This window comes from Microcebus murinus, chromosome 11 (genome assembly GCF_040939455.1).
Source record: "Microcebus murinus isolate Inina chromosome 11, M.murinus_Inina_mat1.0, whole genome shotgun sequence".
Classification (NCBI taxonomy): Eukaryota; Metazoa; Chordata; class Mammalia; order Primates; family Cheirogaleidae; genus Microcebus; species Microcebus murinus.
This window is the reverse complement of record NC_134114.1, coordinates 48,311,596-48,327,047: the sequence shown is the minus strand read 5'-3', so window position 1 is coordinate 48,327,047 and position 15,452 is coordinate 48,311,596. Positions and strand designations below refer to the sequence as shown.

The window sequence follows — 15,452 nt, the reverse complement described above, 5'->3', positions numbered from 1 at the left end:
GTAAGAAAATAAATTTACCCCTGACAATATGCGCTGATTAAGTACTTGAATGACAATGGAACATGACAATGACAAATGCGGGCTACCACCACCGAAGTCATACCAAAGTCATTAATTTATCAGAAACACTAATTTTTATAAATCTTTAAACTTCCCAGTTGGTGGCATTTGCATTTCTTTGCCTACTCTTTTTTCCTGTGGAGCTGACATCAAATCAGCATCATTTTCAGCTTCCGTCTGGGAAGTTAAAAAAACCTCTACATCCCCAGTAGCTTTGATTGGCCACTAAAAATGAATTTTAAGCAAGAGATGGATGGCCTGGTGTGCTCAGTTTCAGAAGACAGTGACCGGACACCCATTGGCAGCTCCAATAGAGGAGAAGTTGGGCTTCCTGGCGTGGCAAGGGAGATGTATGCATCAATACAGCCTGGGGTGAGCGTGCAAAGCGTAGAAAGTGAGAGAAAATGAAGGAAAACCGTCCTCTATAAAGACTTTTCCTCTCACCTTGGTAGCTAAAATTATTTACTTCTCAAGCACAAAGGGACCTTGAGGGTATAGGGTATGATCTACCCATCCTACAGATGAAGAACTGAGAACCAGCAATGAAGGCACGGCTACTTAGAGATTGACTTGGGACTAGATCTGGGCCTCCCATCTCCACTTCACATCCTTCTGACACCCTGAAACAGCAGCGTAAGATGTCAAGATGCCATCTCCACCCAGCCAAGTCACTTGCTTTCCATCTTTAAACTCCATTCAAGTATCCCATTCTCTTTCTGATCTACCTCTCCTCTAATCCCTACTGCAACACACCCTACTACTGTGCCCCTGTGCTCCAGAGGATTTATGTACAGTGCAATTTACAAATCTCAGTACATGAGCAGTTAGCACCTCACATGCACCACTGCGTAGCTGCACTGCAATCTGATTGTCTGCAATAAGAAAATGTCACCAGAAAAGCCAGTTACCTACATCCAACTATGAACTTGGGCTCCCAGGTGGCATGAAATGGCACCACCCGCCATGGTCTTACCATCCTCAAGCTTATCTCCTCCTCCCCAATAACTCAAGGACTGCTAAAGTGTGAGATTTAATAGTTAATACTAATTTTCTATTATTTCAATTAATATTTCATGCTGTTAATTGTAATATAATCAATTCAACATTGTGGCTTCCTTGTGTATACTAAAGACTCACAGGGAGCCCAAACCTCTTCATCTTTTACAGGCTGCACATTTAAGGAACCGAGATGACAAGCCTGGCATAAGCATGCTTTTCAGAACCTAAAATTGCACAGTGCATGAAGGAGAGGAAAACAGTGCCAAGCCATTCCCAGCCATGCTCAGGCTGTAGTCCATTCTATCAGAATGAAACAGACTTCACTGGGGGGTTAAAAATAACCAGTGGAAAGAAAACAAAAAGAAAGAGGATTACGCCTCTTCAAAAAATTCAACACCTTAATATAATGCAAAAAAATAAGTCCTACCTAAAATCAATTTCCTATTCTAAAGGGAATTTTAAGAACAAAACAACATACATTTTTATTATATGGATTCAATAAATTCATTGTTTTCCTCAGGAAGGACCAAAGTCTATTATTTATAGACTCACACTAGAACATAAGAAATGAGCGAAGGGGTGAGAGGTGAGGGGAGGATATCTTTGTAGACCCTAATATTTTCCACATTTTTGGCTTGTTTCTGTTAAGTTTCTTCATTAGCCTAATTGCTATACAGACCCGCCTGAGAAAAATATATTTAAAATCACACCAGCAAAACCTTTAAGTGACTAGGAGGCTCTCTCTTATTTGTTGTACATGGAAGAATTTCAGTTACTGGATTTGGTTTGCCACATCCAATATACCCACATGAAGGCCAAGATGGCCAACTTATTGTGCAGGTGATAATGGTTTAGTTGTGTCTGAGTGTTTTCCTGTCCTGCAATCCTGAAACTCTACATCAACAGTGATTTAAGGCCCAAGTCACCTTCTGTTCTGCAAAAGGTGCTTCAAAAATCTTAAGAGAAACAGGGCCTTCTATGGAAAACATCTTCTTAATTAACACCCAGGGCCAAGTTTTAAGTCCTCCAAACCCTATCAGGTACAGAACTGTAAGGCAGATCTCTGAAGAGCCAGATGTGCTGATCCAGCATGGCTCCCAGCACTCTCTGGAGCTCGCGTAGACATCAAAGCCAACAGCCCAGTTCCTCACCTGCCTCTCTGTACAACAGAAATGCATTTGACTGTCAAGTCCTCATTCAGCCTCTTTCCTCAATTAATTCTCCCATCACACCTGACTTGTTGCCTCTTGGGAAGGCTTTCTTGGTGCAAAATGCCTGAAGGAGAGATTTGGCTTTGTAAGAGGCTACAACCTGGCTGTGAGCAAGGTGGTGGTTACTTGGCAGTTTCTAAGCAGCAGGTGACCCAGGGCCTGGGAACCACCAATGTGAGCCCATTAGAGGGGCAATGACTCATCAGTAGGCCATCTGCATGGGAGACGAGCTACAGCAGAAGGCTCCCTGACAGAGAGCCACTGGGAGGCAGCATCTGCCAAAGGAACAAGCTGACAGCTGTGTGTCCCATTAAGTCTAAGTCTCATGAGACCTTCCTACTCTGACAAGGAGAAACTGCAAATGCAAAAATACACCAAAATACTCACCTTCTATTTAGAACACCTAGATAGCAAATAAAATGCCCAGGATATAAACTGACACAGGAACAGTGAAGACAATAAATGCAAAGGCTTCTTAAAATCATGCACTCACACCAGGAAGACGATGCTAGTACAACTGCCTCTTTATTGCCTGGTGACTCAGAAAAATAGGTAGAGCCATTCTCCAGCTTCCTAAACCGTTGATGAACTACACAATTTTATAAGTTCTAAAGCAGAACATACCACCAAATTAAAAGAATTCCTGCCCTTGGTTAGCTGTCTTCAGCATAGAGATTTTATAATTATTAAGAAATAGTAAAGCAAATAGAAGTGGGATGTTTTTAAGTCAGTAGAACCTTAAGTGTGATTTGTAGATTTGGATTTTTTTGTTTTTCCTGTTGATCAAGAGCTAATAGCCCAAACTGAGAATACCACAGGAGAGCACCATCTGTAAGAACTGTAAAGATCTTTGCCCTTTACTCTTGGTCAAGGTGTACCAAATTTCAAAATAGTCATGTACCACATAATGTTTCAGTCAACAACAGACCACATCTAGTAGGGTGGTCCCATAAGAATATAATACAATATCTTTACTGTACCTTTTCTACATTTAGACAGGTTTAGATGCCTAAATACTGACCACTGAGTTATAATCGCCTACAGTATTCAGTACAACTCACATGCTGCACAGGTTTGTAGCCTAGGAGAAATAGGCCATACCATGTAGCCTATTAGGTGTGTACAGCCTATACCATCTAGGCTTGTGTAAGTACACTATGATGTTCAAAGAACGACAAAATCACCTAACAATGAACGTATCCCCATGACTATATTAACATTTCACTCATCCTTCGGGGGCTAGTTAAGGCAAACCGAGCCCAACCACTGCTCAATCTCCAGCCCCACCAGGTACCCGAGTCCCAGCTTCTGTTCCTCTTTCCAAGCTCCCACTGGAGCTTGGCTCAATCCCTGAGAAAGTCCCAGCATGAGCACTGCAACTTCTCATTCCTATACAGCTCAGCTCCACCCTCCCCGCCCCTCTCATGGAGGGGCCCCTGTCCAGGCCTTCTGCTATGTTCTGTGGAACCCAAACAGCCAGCACATAAAATTCCCTGGTGCCTTAACCTTTTGTACAAACATATAGACAGGCTTTACTTTCAATTCATGATCTCAAACCTTAAATAGGCTATCAGTGCTTCCAAGAAATCCTACTACATTTACAGCTCCCTCCCTAGTCTTCAAAACTATTTCATACTTTCTTCTCTCAACTCCTATGTAACCCCCCGAGCCCCACCCACATCTCTCACCATGAACTGAGAAAAGTGAAGACACACATCTATTAAGCAATCTGTTTTTTAAAAAAGCAAACTTATTAAAATCAGTGATATGGAAAAGGGACATTTTGAAAGATAAACTTATTGAGGTAATTATAGATATAGATGCAATTGTGGGAAATAATACAGAAAGAACTCAGGTTCTCCTCTTTACCCAGTTTCCCCTAATGGTAACATCTTAAACCTATGGTGAGTTGTGTAATTATTTCAGTATACATTGCAATGTAATAATAGAAATAAAATGCACAATAAATGTAATGTGCTTGAATCATCCTGAAACAATCCCCTCCCCAAGTCTGTGGAAAAACTGTCTTCCATGAAAATGGTCCCTGGTGCCAAAAAGGTTGGGGACCACTGTCTTTAACTATAATGCACCATCACAACCTGGGTACTGACATGGACACCGTCAAGTATAGAACATTTCCATCATCAGCAGAGTCCCCATGTTGCCCTCTTCTAGCCATGCCTACTTCCTTCCCACCTTCACCCCTGGCAACCACTAATCAGTTCTCCATTTCCATACTTCTGTCATATCAAGAATGTTACCTATTAACGGAACTCTATAACCTTGGGATTGACTCTTTTTCACTCGACATAATTCTCTGGAGATTCACCAGTATGCTGTGTGTGGTGGTAGTCCATTCCTTTTCATTGCTGTGTAGTATTCCATGGTAGAGATGGAATGTATCTAAACTACCTGCTTCTGCATCTATCTCTTCCTTCCTCCTGATAGAGTGGAGGAAGTGGTCCTCCACCTATGAAAGGCCGACTCTCTTACGTGAGCTCTGGATACCCGACCCCATTCCTCCAACATTAATACCTTCTCTGGCTATCATCTTTCTCATTGAAACCATCCTCAACACCTTACAAACACGCTCTGTGTCTCATGCACTGGGATGGCTCTGACCTCTCCCATCTTTCCAGCTCACACCATATGTTTCTAGTCCCTTTCACAGCACAACTTCTCAAAACAGCAATCTATACTTTTATCTTTTGTGCTGGTTAACTTTAGGTATCAATTCGACTGGACTGAAGGATGCCTAAATGGCTGGTGAGCACTGATTCTGGGTGTGTCTGGGAGGGTGTGGACTAGGAGAGGAAGCCCTGCCCTCAGTGTGGGTAGGCACCGTCCAGAGCAGAGCAGGCTGAAGGAGGGGGTTATTCATCCTGCTAAGTTTCCTCTCCCCACGCCCCTTCCAGAGCAGGGCACCTTTTCTCCTCCTGCTCTTGGCTATCAGACTCCAGGTTCTTTGGTCTTCAGATCTGGAATTTGCCCCAGCAGGGGCCCTCAGGCCTTGGGCCTCAGACTGGAGGCGGCACCATCTGCTTCCCTGGTTTTGAGGCTTTTGGACTTGAACTGAGCCATGCTACCAGCTTTTCTCATTCTCCCACTGGCAGACAGCTGTCATAAGACTTCACCTTTACAATCATGTGAGCCAATTCTCCCTAATAAACTCTCTCTCATAGATATATATCCTATTGGTTCTGTGCCTCTGGAGAACTCTCACATCTATCAACACATAAGCCATCTCTAATTCCTAAATTACCATTATCTCTTCACCCACACCACTCTAGCTTCTATGTGCACCTCACTACTCTCCCCAAGATGACCCAGTGGCTATATTGTCCCATCCAATGATACTTTCCTGTCCTCATCTTTCTTACTCTCTCAGATGCAGCCAGTATATAGTTTGTCAACCTTTCCTTCTCTAAATATGCTTCCTTCTGCCTCTATAATTCCACAGTCCTTCTTGACATACCTATTTAGCATATTTCATAGACATTTAAAAGTTAACATACTCAAAACACAATTAATCACATCCTCTGTCCTTATTAAGATCTATTTCTCTCCCAGTCTTCTTGGATTTAGTGAGCCACGCTCCCCCTGCCTCTTGTGTAAGTTGGACTCTGAGGCCGCAGGCTGGCAGGGACCTTATCTCCTGGCACCCCACACACACACACCTTACATTCAGCTGGGACCAAGTAACCAGATCTTTCCAAGAGAATGTGAATGAAAATGAGTGTGTCTCTTCCAGGCTGGGACTTTTAAGAAGTCAAAAGTATTTCTCCTCTCTCCTCCCACTTCTGCCGTCTAGAAACTGAGCATCTCAAGACCATTAAGAATAAAACCAGGAGACAGAATGAGTGTGGGTCCCTGAATCACTATGGGAAGAGAGCTGCCTACTAACCCAAAACATTTACTTTGAACATTTGCATAAGCAAGGAATAAACTATTGTGTTAAGCCACTGATTATCTTTTGGTTTGCTTGTCATAGCATGTAACACTATCTTAACATACACCATTTTTACATAGGCATTCTTTTGATGGTCTGATTAATACAAAAGTGAAATCTACAGTGTATAGGAGAGTTTAAGTTGTATTACTATTTAGGTGCAGTATTTATTAAACACAAGGCTACTCACGAAACAGCCATACTTTATGTAAATATGGCTTTAATTGGAATTCCTTCAGACTTGGCAACTAAGCTAAGGAGGCTTTTAGGATAAGAAATCCATTAAGTGCTACATAGTACTCAAACATAATGATGTACAGGTTATTTATTTATTTATTTAGAGATGGCATCTTGCTCTGTCACCCAGGCTGGAGTGACATACCCCTGGGGTGGAGCAATACTCCTCCCTCAGCCTCCAAAGTAGCTAGGACTACAGGCATGTGCCACATACCTAGCTAATTCTATTTCTTTCTTTTTTCTTTTTTTTCTTTTTGTAGAGACAAGGGTCTTACTATGTTGCCCAGGCTGGTCTCAAACTGGCCTCAAGAAATCCTTCAGCCTCCGGATTGCCAGGTGAATTTTAAATGAAAGAATGTTTTCTAGGATTGTGGTTTGTTTTTCCTTTCCCTCTTCAAGTAAAATTCACTCTAAAATGCTTCTAAAATTTTCAGATCCTATTCCAAATTGATTTCCATAGTTCAAAAATGAGAACTCTTAACTTTTTTCCCAAGATAGAACATCATGATGCTAACAGTTTTAGAAATTTTAGTTTATATTGTCTACAAAGCTGTTTTCTTATTATGTGCATGTTATACACATATATAGATTCCTCTTTCTTTTGCATTTCAAACAACCCAGACACTTGAAAAACACAACTCTCTTCCTGAGGAAAAGAAGCCTTCGTTTTCTGACTGTTAAGGCTGCAACACACATCACAGTTGTGCAATGTAGGACAGGGATGTGGGCACTCATTTGCATATCAAGAAGCCAGGATTCAAGATCCTGAGGTTCTGTCCCTCCTTCCGAAGCTTCCTCCTCACTGCGAACTGTCAGGCGCGTTACCAATGTATCCACGCCCAGATTTAAGGGTCTGTAAGTGTCTTTAAGATTTAGTTTTCCTACCTATATGAGTCAGAATACATAATCTTTAGGGTCTCCCACTTAAAAAAGCAAACAGTCTGCACCTATAAAAGGAAAACAAAGAAAAATGTCCGAACAAGCATCAGAAGAACATCAGTAAAACTCAATTGAAAAGATTCGCCTCAAAGTCAGTGAAGTGCAGCGATTTTTTGATGAATTTCCTCCCCTTGGCCCGAGGTCAGTTCCACCCTCCATCCCAGCAGCGCACCGCACTGGGTCAAATGTTCCAGACTCTACTGATCATGTGGCAAAAGCATTTCTAGTCCCAGAAATTTCATCTCTGAAAAGTCAAAATCCATATTCTCAAAAAAAAAAAAAAAAAAAAAAGTGAGTAATTCAACTTATTTTCCAGGCCATTTTTGAACTGGCAGACAAGACTGTCACAATGGAAGAGAAAACTTTGCGCTGGAGTTTCAAAAACAGTAAAGTACTCTGAAAATATTTATTTCTAGAGGAAAAAGCACTCGGATGAAATAACAGAAATCTGTCCTTCAGTCATTTAAAGTTAAATAACATAAACTTTTAAATAGTGAGTTATTTTTTGAAAAGCCATGCTTTTATCTTAATTTGGCTATTTTTGCAAGACAACAAAAACAATTTGTGGGTTTTCTAGACCAAATTGTGGGTTTAAAAATTTCTGATTTAACCAATGCTATTTAAAAAGTAGCAAAAGATTTGAACTGATACTTCACAAAAGAATATATATAAATGTCCAGTAAGTGCATGAGAAGATGTTCTATATTATCTAGCCATCAAGGAAATAGAAATGGAAACCATAATATGATAGGACTACGTACCGTTAAAATGGCTAAAATTAAAGACTGGTAATATCACCGGTTAGCAAGGATGCAGAGTAATTAGATCGCTCATCTAAAATAGTACAATTTTAGAAAACAGTTTTACAGGGGTTTTTAATTTTACTTTTTAGTAATTGACAAATAATAATTCTATGTGGTCACTGGGTACATAATATTATTTCGATACATACAGTGATCAGATCAGTGTAATCAGTATATCTATTACCCACCACTTAACATTTCTTTGTGTTGGGAACATTCAATATCCTTGTAGTTATCTGAGGTTATATATTATTGTTAACTACAGTCACCCTACAGTGGTATAGAATGCTAGCTACTGACACATGGATGAATCTTAAAAACATCACACTGAGCAGAAGCAGCCAGATACAAAAGAGTAGGAACTGGATGGTTCCATTGATATAAAACTCTTAAGATAAAGCTAATCTATAGTGAGGAACCGCAGATCTATGGTTGCCTGGGGCCAAGGATTAGGAGTGGGGTGGAGGTGGAGGGTGAATTGACTAGGAAGAGCACAGAGAACATTTTATATCTTAATCGTGGGGGTAAACTAGAATATAAATTTGCCAAAATCTATCCTTATGTGCCCTTAAAATGGGGACAATTTTTGCATGTAAATTATATTTCAGTAAAGTTTACTAATAATCAAATTAACTGCTTTCTGGATTGGATGCAATTTTACCCATGGTCTGCAGAGAGGCAGGTGCATCCTCAAGCAGGCTGATTTGCACGCGTGGAACTCAGTGGCCCTTCAGGACCCTATCAAGAGAAAGGCAATTCCTTCTTGTTACAAGCCACCCTCGACTCACCAGTCAGGGCTCCTCCCAGGCTCCCTCGCCGCAGCTGTCTTCCATCCTCACTCAGCTGCCTTTTATACTTCAGTGATTTTCCGGGGCCAGAAGCCACATCCGGGTTGCTGCATTTCCGAAACGGCATGGGTGGAGGGGACAAGATGTGGTCGAGCTGCAGAGAGAAGAAGAATGGCATCATTTGCTGGGGACAAGGAACACAACCCAGAAGGAAATACCATCCACTCACACTTCCTTCCTTTCTTTCCCTTCTCCAAACCCCTTTCTCCCAAACTGTTTTCAATTTGGCTAGATTAGAGAATTCAGGATTTCACTATTGTGTTTTCCATCTGCAAGAGTCTGGCTTGCTGAAAATCTCAATACCAGTGTTTTTTAAGCCATGGGTCACAACACATTGGTAGGTCATGAAATCAAGCTTAGTAGACTGTGAACAGTATTTTTTAATGCAATAGAACAGAAATTATCAGAGTCCAATGAAGAAAGAGAAGGTATAGTTTCGTGAAATTTTTGATTCAGTTATGCATGTTTGTGTGTGTGTCCTGGGTCACTGTATAAAATATTTCTGTATACAATATTTCTGATTTCTGTGGGCTATGGTTCCCCCCAAAATTAAACAATATTGCTCTAGAGAGAAGCCAATAGATCAGTTCTTGAGTTGGTTACAAAAGAAAATTCACATATTGCTCGCAAACATATGTACAGGAGAGAAATTTCTAAGCACCATAGCCCTTAATGGAAATCAATACATTCCTACATCACTTTATAGCTTTTTAAAAGAAAATCTGTCACAAGAACCAGAGAAACCAAAGTTACTTCAAGAGACAGCTTTCTATAAAAGAATCCCTTGTGTCACAACACTTATTTCAAGATGTGCTCTGCTTTTTATAAGAAAGCCTCTTACACTTGCATCATGCTATACCTCCTAAAATGTTCACCTTCAAGTAAGTACATTTGAATATATATGTGTCTAGACAGTTAAGGACAAAAATACTCATGTGCATATACTTATGTCCAGATAGTTATTAAGGACCAAAAAAGAAAAGCAAAAATATATCCAGATACTCATGAAAATCCCAACTGCCACATAAAAGGTCCAACTTTGAAATTTAAGAACAGAAAAGACTTAGGTAACATTGCTCAAAACCAGGTATTTTAAGGGATATTTTACTGAGACTTATTTTGTTTTCATGGGGAAAAGAGGTAGGTAGACTACCTGTCTGATTTTTTTCAAATTAAGACTACCACAGATGTATGTATAAGAAAAAGAAATGTGGAGTCTAGGTCATCCATTTGTCTATACATGGCAGCATATTCAAAATCACTACATGCACAAAAAAATGGCCCTGCCTGTGAGTAGCCCCTCCCAAGTTAGTTGAAAGAACAGATCTCATTGGCTCAACTGTTAAGAGATGTCAACTTATCCCCAAGCTCAACTGTATTCATCAGGAACACCAAATAGCTGGTTTCAAACGCTTCTCTATGAGTACCATTCTCAAACACATTGCCAGTTATTATCTTAGAGGCCCTTGAAGAACTAACTGCCTATACACTACAGAATCAAAGCCAGATCAGCAGGGAAAAAGGATTCTTCAGTACAAATTTAAAAAAAAAAAAAAAACACTTTTGAATAAGGAGTTGCACTGATCATAAGATATTTGTTGAGGCTGCTGTAACATTACATCAGTGTCCTAACTACGAGGGCCTCCAATGAGAAATTTCTGTCTGGCCTCAGACATTTTGCCCTTAAATCTTATGGACAACGAATTGAAACATGAACAGTTACACATCAGCTACTAGAAAATGCAGAATCCAATTACTGGCCCATCTGTAGTCAGATCATTACACAACGTAGAGGTCATTTTTCCCTACTCCTTGGCTCCATTTTTCGCCCTTATCTCATTTTTTTTTCCTTTCCTGCCAATTTTTTTTTTTTTTTTGCTTTGAAAATTTTCAGAAAAAAACTTGCAACAACGGAAAAGTTGTATGACTAGTACAACAAACACCCACATTCCCTTTACCGATGGTGAGTTAACCTTTTGCCACATTACTTTTGCTCACTCTGTACATACATGTGCACGCACACAGTGAATGACAGTTGTAGACACTATGGTTCTTTGCCTCTAAGTACTCTAACATGCCTTTTCTAAGAACAAGGATATTCTCTGAAATTCTCCTATCCTGTATTCTACATATTTTTATATGGTGTCTCAAATCTTTTGTGATCAAGGTGAAGTGTAAATACTAAAATGTAAACTAAGATTATATCATATCGACTTAGCATTAAAAATTTGTTCTTTTATAGGGAAAGCTTGCAGCCACAAGGTGGCAATATGCCACAGACATTCAACAAAATGTCCCGTAATAGCTATTAGTCCTTAGCAAAGTCAACAAGCATGAATGGCCACCCTTCAAAGCAATCGACCGAGTGAGGGTCCGTTCTACTTATTTTCTCTTAATTACTAGTGGCAGCTGCATAAAATACAAATATTTATTGTTTAAGGTTCATCAGCTTTTGCTACTTATTTTTCACCGAAGTTAAATTTTTCAGCTCGTAGAATTACAATTAATTACTCTGGGGGAAGATTGTTATATCACAAATTAACAGAGGGTGGAAACATAAGCAGAAGAAAGAAGATAATTCCTAAATAGGAATTATGTGATTTTCTTACATATCTCCAACAAAGCCATAAAAGACATGAAACAAATGTGGAAGAAAGAGAAGGAAATCAAGGAGAAAATGTAGGGAAAAGAAAAAAAAAAAAACAAAACTATTTCGCCACATATCACATATATATATAGCCACAAGCTATTAGTCCATAAGCCAGGGTTTTTAATCAGAATCACAACCCCAAGAGAGGAGTGTTATTTTTAAGTCTGGGAAAATTGAGGCAGTGAACTGTGAGGGCTGCAAATGTTTCAAGCGCCATGTGAGTAGAGAAACCTATAAGCATAGTGCAATGTTCCAAGATCCTATTTCCTTCTCCACATTAAATCATACTCCCAACAGGGCTCTCTCTAAATAGATCATTTTTCCAAATTTGCTCTGTTGTCAGTGGCTTTACTATTCTTTCTACAATTAGTCAAAGCTTCTCAAAATGGACTACTGCTGCCCTGTAATTTTTCATTTTTTGTCCTGATTGAAACACTCATGATCCCTTTAAAAACATTTCATCACACCCTAGAGCTTATGGTAGACACCAAACGTGTCACTTTGGACATTGTCCTTTAAATGATTTCAATTTAATGTTTTCCAACTTTTCCAAACCCCCCAAGTCCTCATACTACAAGGAATTTAACTAAAGACAGAGGTTGTCTTGAAACTTTCACTGATGTTCAAGGTCATCTAAGCCTTGGCTTATTATACTTGCATTACACAACACTGATTTCCTTCCCCAAGCAGACAGTGGACTCCTAGAGGGCCAGATGCTACTCCCTTTGTCACCTTGCATGCTGGTAGCCACAAAGTATCCTGGATTGAAACATACTCCCCAGAAATATAGCCTTCCCTCAATTTATCAACAGCAAATATTCACGTACGGCGATCGGACTTGCTAAAAACTTATGTTTTCACAACCTCCTTAAGTTCCCTAAAAAGCCACAGAACAGTTTGAAAAGGTGTATCTGCATATTATCGAATTTACAAGTCAGATGGGGCATAGCACGTACCACCTACATGTGAATGATGTACAGTGCTCTTGCTAGCAGTTTATCACAGGAAACATGGAAACATCTTAAGGGACAAAAGGTGTATAACCAAGATAAGTCTGATGCCAACTTGAGGGAAGGTTTCCAAAATTATCAGTCCTATAGAAGTGCTGATGACCGGAATTCTACACCTGTATTTTCTACATTTATCATCCCCACCCCATTGTATGCTATTTTTCAAATTATCAGGCTGAGAAAAGCAGAAGAATCCACCACAATTACATTGTGGCTTCAGCCACATCAATGAAGATGAATTAAAAGGATAGAGTTAATAACAACGTATTTATATTATATTCTGAAAAATCACTAAGAAAGTATATTCTGAGTGTTCTTACCACCAAAAAAGTAATGCATGTTAATTAGCTTGATTTAGCCACTCCACTAAGTATACATATTTCAAGACATCATATTGTACATGATATATATAATTTTTGTCAATTGAAAATGTATCTAAGAAAAGGTAAAAGTAAAAGGCAAATCACTTGAGAGACTCAATCTAATTCTGTTTAGTGTCTCTGCCATCACGGTCACCACCACTATGTCCAAATACGAACGACAGGTTTCTTTTTCCAGGGTTATAGTCCCTAGTATGTATGTCATCCGTCCATCTCTAAAGAGACACATTACATCATCAATATTGAACTTGGAGCCTTCTTAGCAGACGATTTTCTCCAGCCTCATCTTTCACGCCTAAGCACGTTAATTCTCCTTGTTTATAATTTCTAAATATTAACAATGATCATATAAGCAGAAAGAGAAGAATTTTTCTAGTTTCAGTAAATGGCAATTCCTTTTTTCTAGCTATTGAGGTCACAGACCTTACAGGTAAACCTTACCTTCTCTTTCTCATTCCATATCCAAACAGCAAATCCTCTAGCTCAACCTCCTAAATATTAATACATCCAAGAATCTAATCACTTTACCACTTCTAGTGCCACCACCCTTGTCCCCTGCCACCCCAATCTCTCTTGCAACAGCCTCCCAAGAGGTCTCTCCGCTTCCACCCTAGTCGTAGCACTGCAACTAGTGACCCTTCTAAGACATAATCCAGACTCCCCAACCGCTCCCTGAAGTCCAATCATGGCTTCCCCTTCTCCCAGAACATACCTCAAAGTCTTGAGCCATGGCCTGTAAGGTCTCACCACCTCTACTTCCACCTCACCGATCCCGGCTGCTACCACTCTACTCAATCCACTTTTGTCTCTTGCCAGGTTTTTGATGCCCCCCGGCATCTTCCAACCCAGGACCTCACATTTATCTTTTCTTCTACCTGTGACAATTTCCAGGTATTAGCTACCCTGCCCCCTCTGGGTCTCTATTCAAATGTCAATCTTCTCAAGAAGCCCTCTACAACTGCCTATGCAAAATAGCACACCCACCACTTTATTCCCTTTGCTATAATTTTTCTTCATAGCATCCACATGAGATCTGTTGTACTTGTCTCTTGTTAATTCTTCCTCTGCTAAAATGTAAGTTACATGAAATTATGTACTAGTCTGTTTTGTCCACTGTTCCAACTTTAGAACAGTGCTAATTACATAAAAGGCACCCTTTAAATATTTGTGGAAAGAACAAATGAATTGCAAATCTCTGGTATTTAGTGAAAAAATATAACAGGAAAAAATAGAGAACACATGCCATAAACGGCTTTTATTGTTGAAAAATAGAATAAAATTATGTTAAATGTTACTCAAGGTGGAACACTAAAGTGAGTTTCTAGTATTTTGACAAAACAGAATACCTCATATATGAAAAAGATCTTTAGGTTAAGGCAAATCACATCTTTTCAAAGAATCTTTTCTATACACCAAATTAATATGCTAATTTCTGAAGGGGGCTACCTCTGAAGGTGATTCCTAAATAATGAATTATTCTACTTTTTAACTGTATCACTCCCAGCATATTCACCTAACAATCCAACCTTTTCCTACCCCATTCTTGTCTAGTGTAATTGCACATTCATTCCCAAGATGTGGCACATGCATTTTAAAGACCCATCCAGAATGCATGTGCCCTAAGGCCAAGGTTCATTAGTTCAAAGTGATCACCAATGTCTTCGCATACATAATAGAAGGCTTCCCAGCAAAGTCCTTTTTATGCTTTAAAAAAAGAGACTGATTAATACCATAGATTATGAAGACATTGTTCAGTTACTCTGTTTCTTGATATTAAATACTCTAAAAGAAACCAAAGATACAAAAATACAAGTATAAAACTGTATAAACTACGTTTATAATCCTAATTAACTGCTCTATCTTTCCCTCATCCACACCACCCAATGAGGACTCAAACTGGCAACCTGAAATGACTTTACTGTATTTCAAAATTGGATTTTTGTTACTTTTAAACCAAAGCCTACAATCACTATTTTTAAAACTGATAGAACAGACTCCTATAGTTAAGACAGTCATTATTAGATTCCTACTAATTCCAGAGTGGAAGCTCAGACTAGAGCCAACACTTACTATACTAATTAAAATACTTATTTCTGTGCCTGTTTCCTCATCCCCAAAATGTCAGTAACAATAGTTTCTGTTTCCTGAGGTGGTAGTGAGGAGTAAGAGCTCATGTACGAGAAGCCTGTAAAACAGTTCCTGGCACACGGAAGGTGCATGGTGAACGTCCGCTGTGGTTATTACTGCTCCCAAATGCGAAGTCACCTTATTCGTTGTCCAGGCAAACATCTCTCTGTGTACGTGATCACAAATGTTTTGTAAGGAAATTAAACCAATTACGATTTTACTGAGGTTTTGGTTTAAGT

General features: G+C 39.5%; 1 protein-coding gene across 5 annotated transcripts in view; it reads right to left on the bottom strand.

Moving 5' to 3' along the window:
• Window positions 1–15,452, bottom strand: part of MAST4 (microtubule associated serine/threonine kinase family member 4) — a 516,707-nt gene that overhangs the window by 368,518 nt on the left and 132,737 nt on the right. For all 5 annotated transcript variants that reach the window (XM_076008062.1, XM_076008063.1, XM_012784115.2 and 2 more), the window contains exon 2: window positions 8,987–9,140. In XM_076008062.1, coding sequence (XP_075864177.1) covers window positions 8,987–9,140 — 154 coding nt within the window. The remainder of the gene's footprint in view (window positions 1–8,986; window positions 9,141–15,452) is intronic.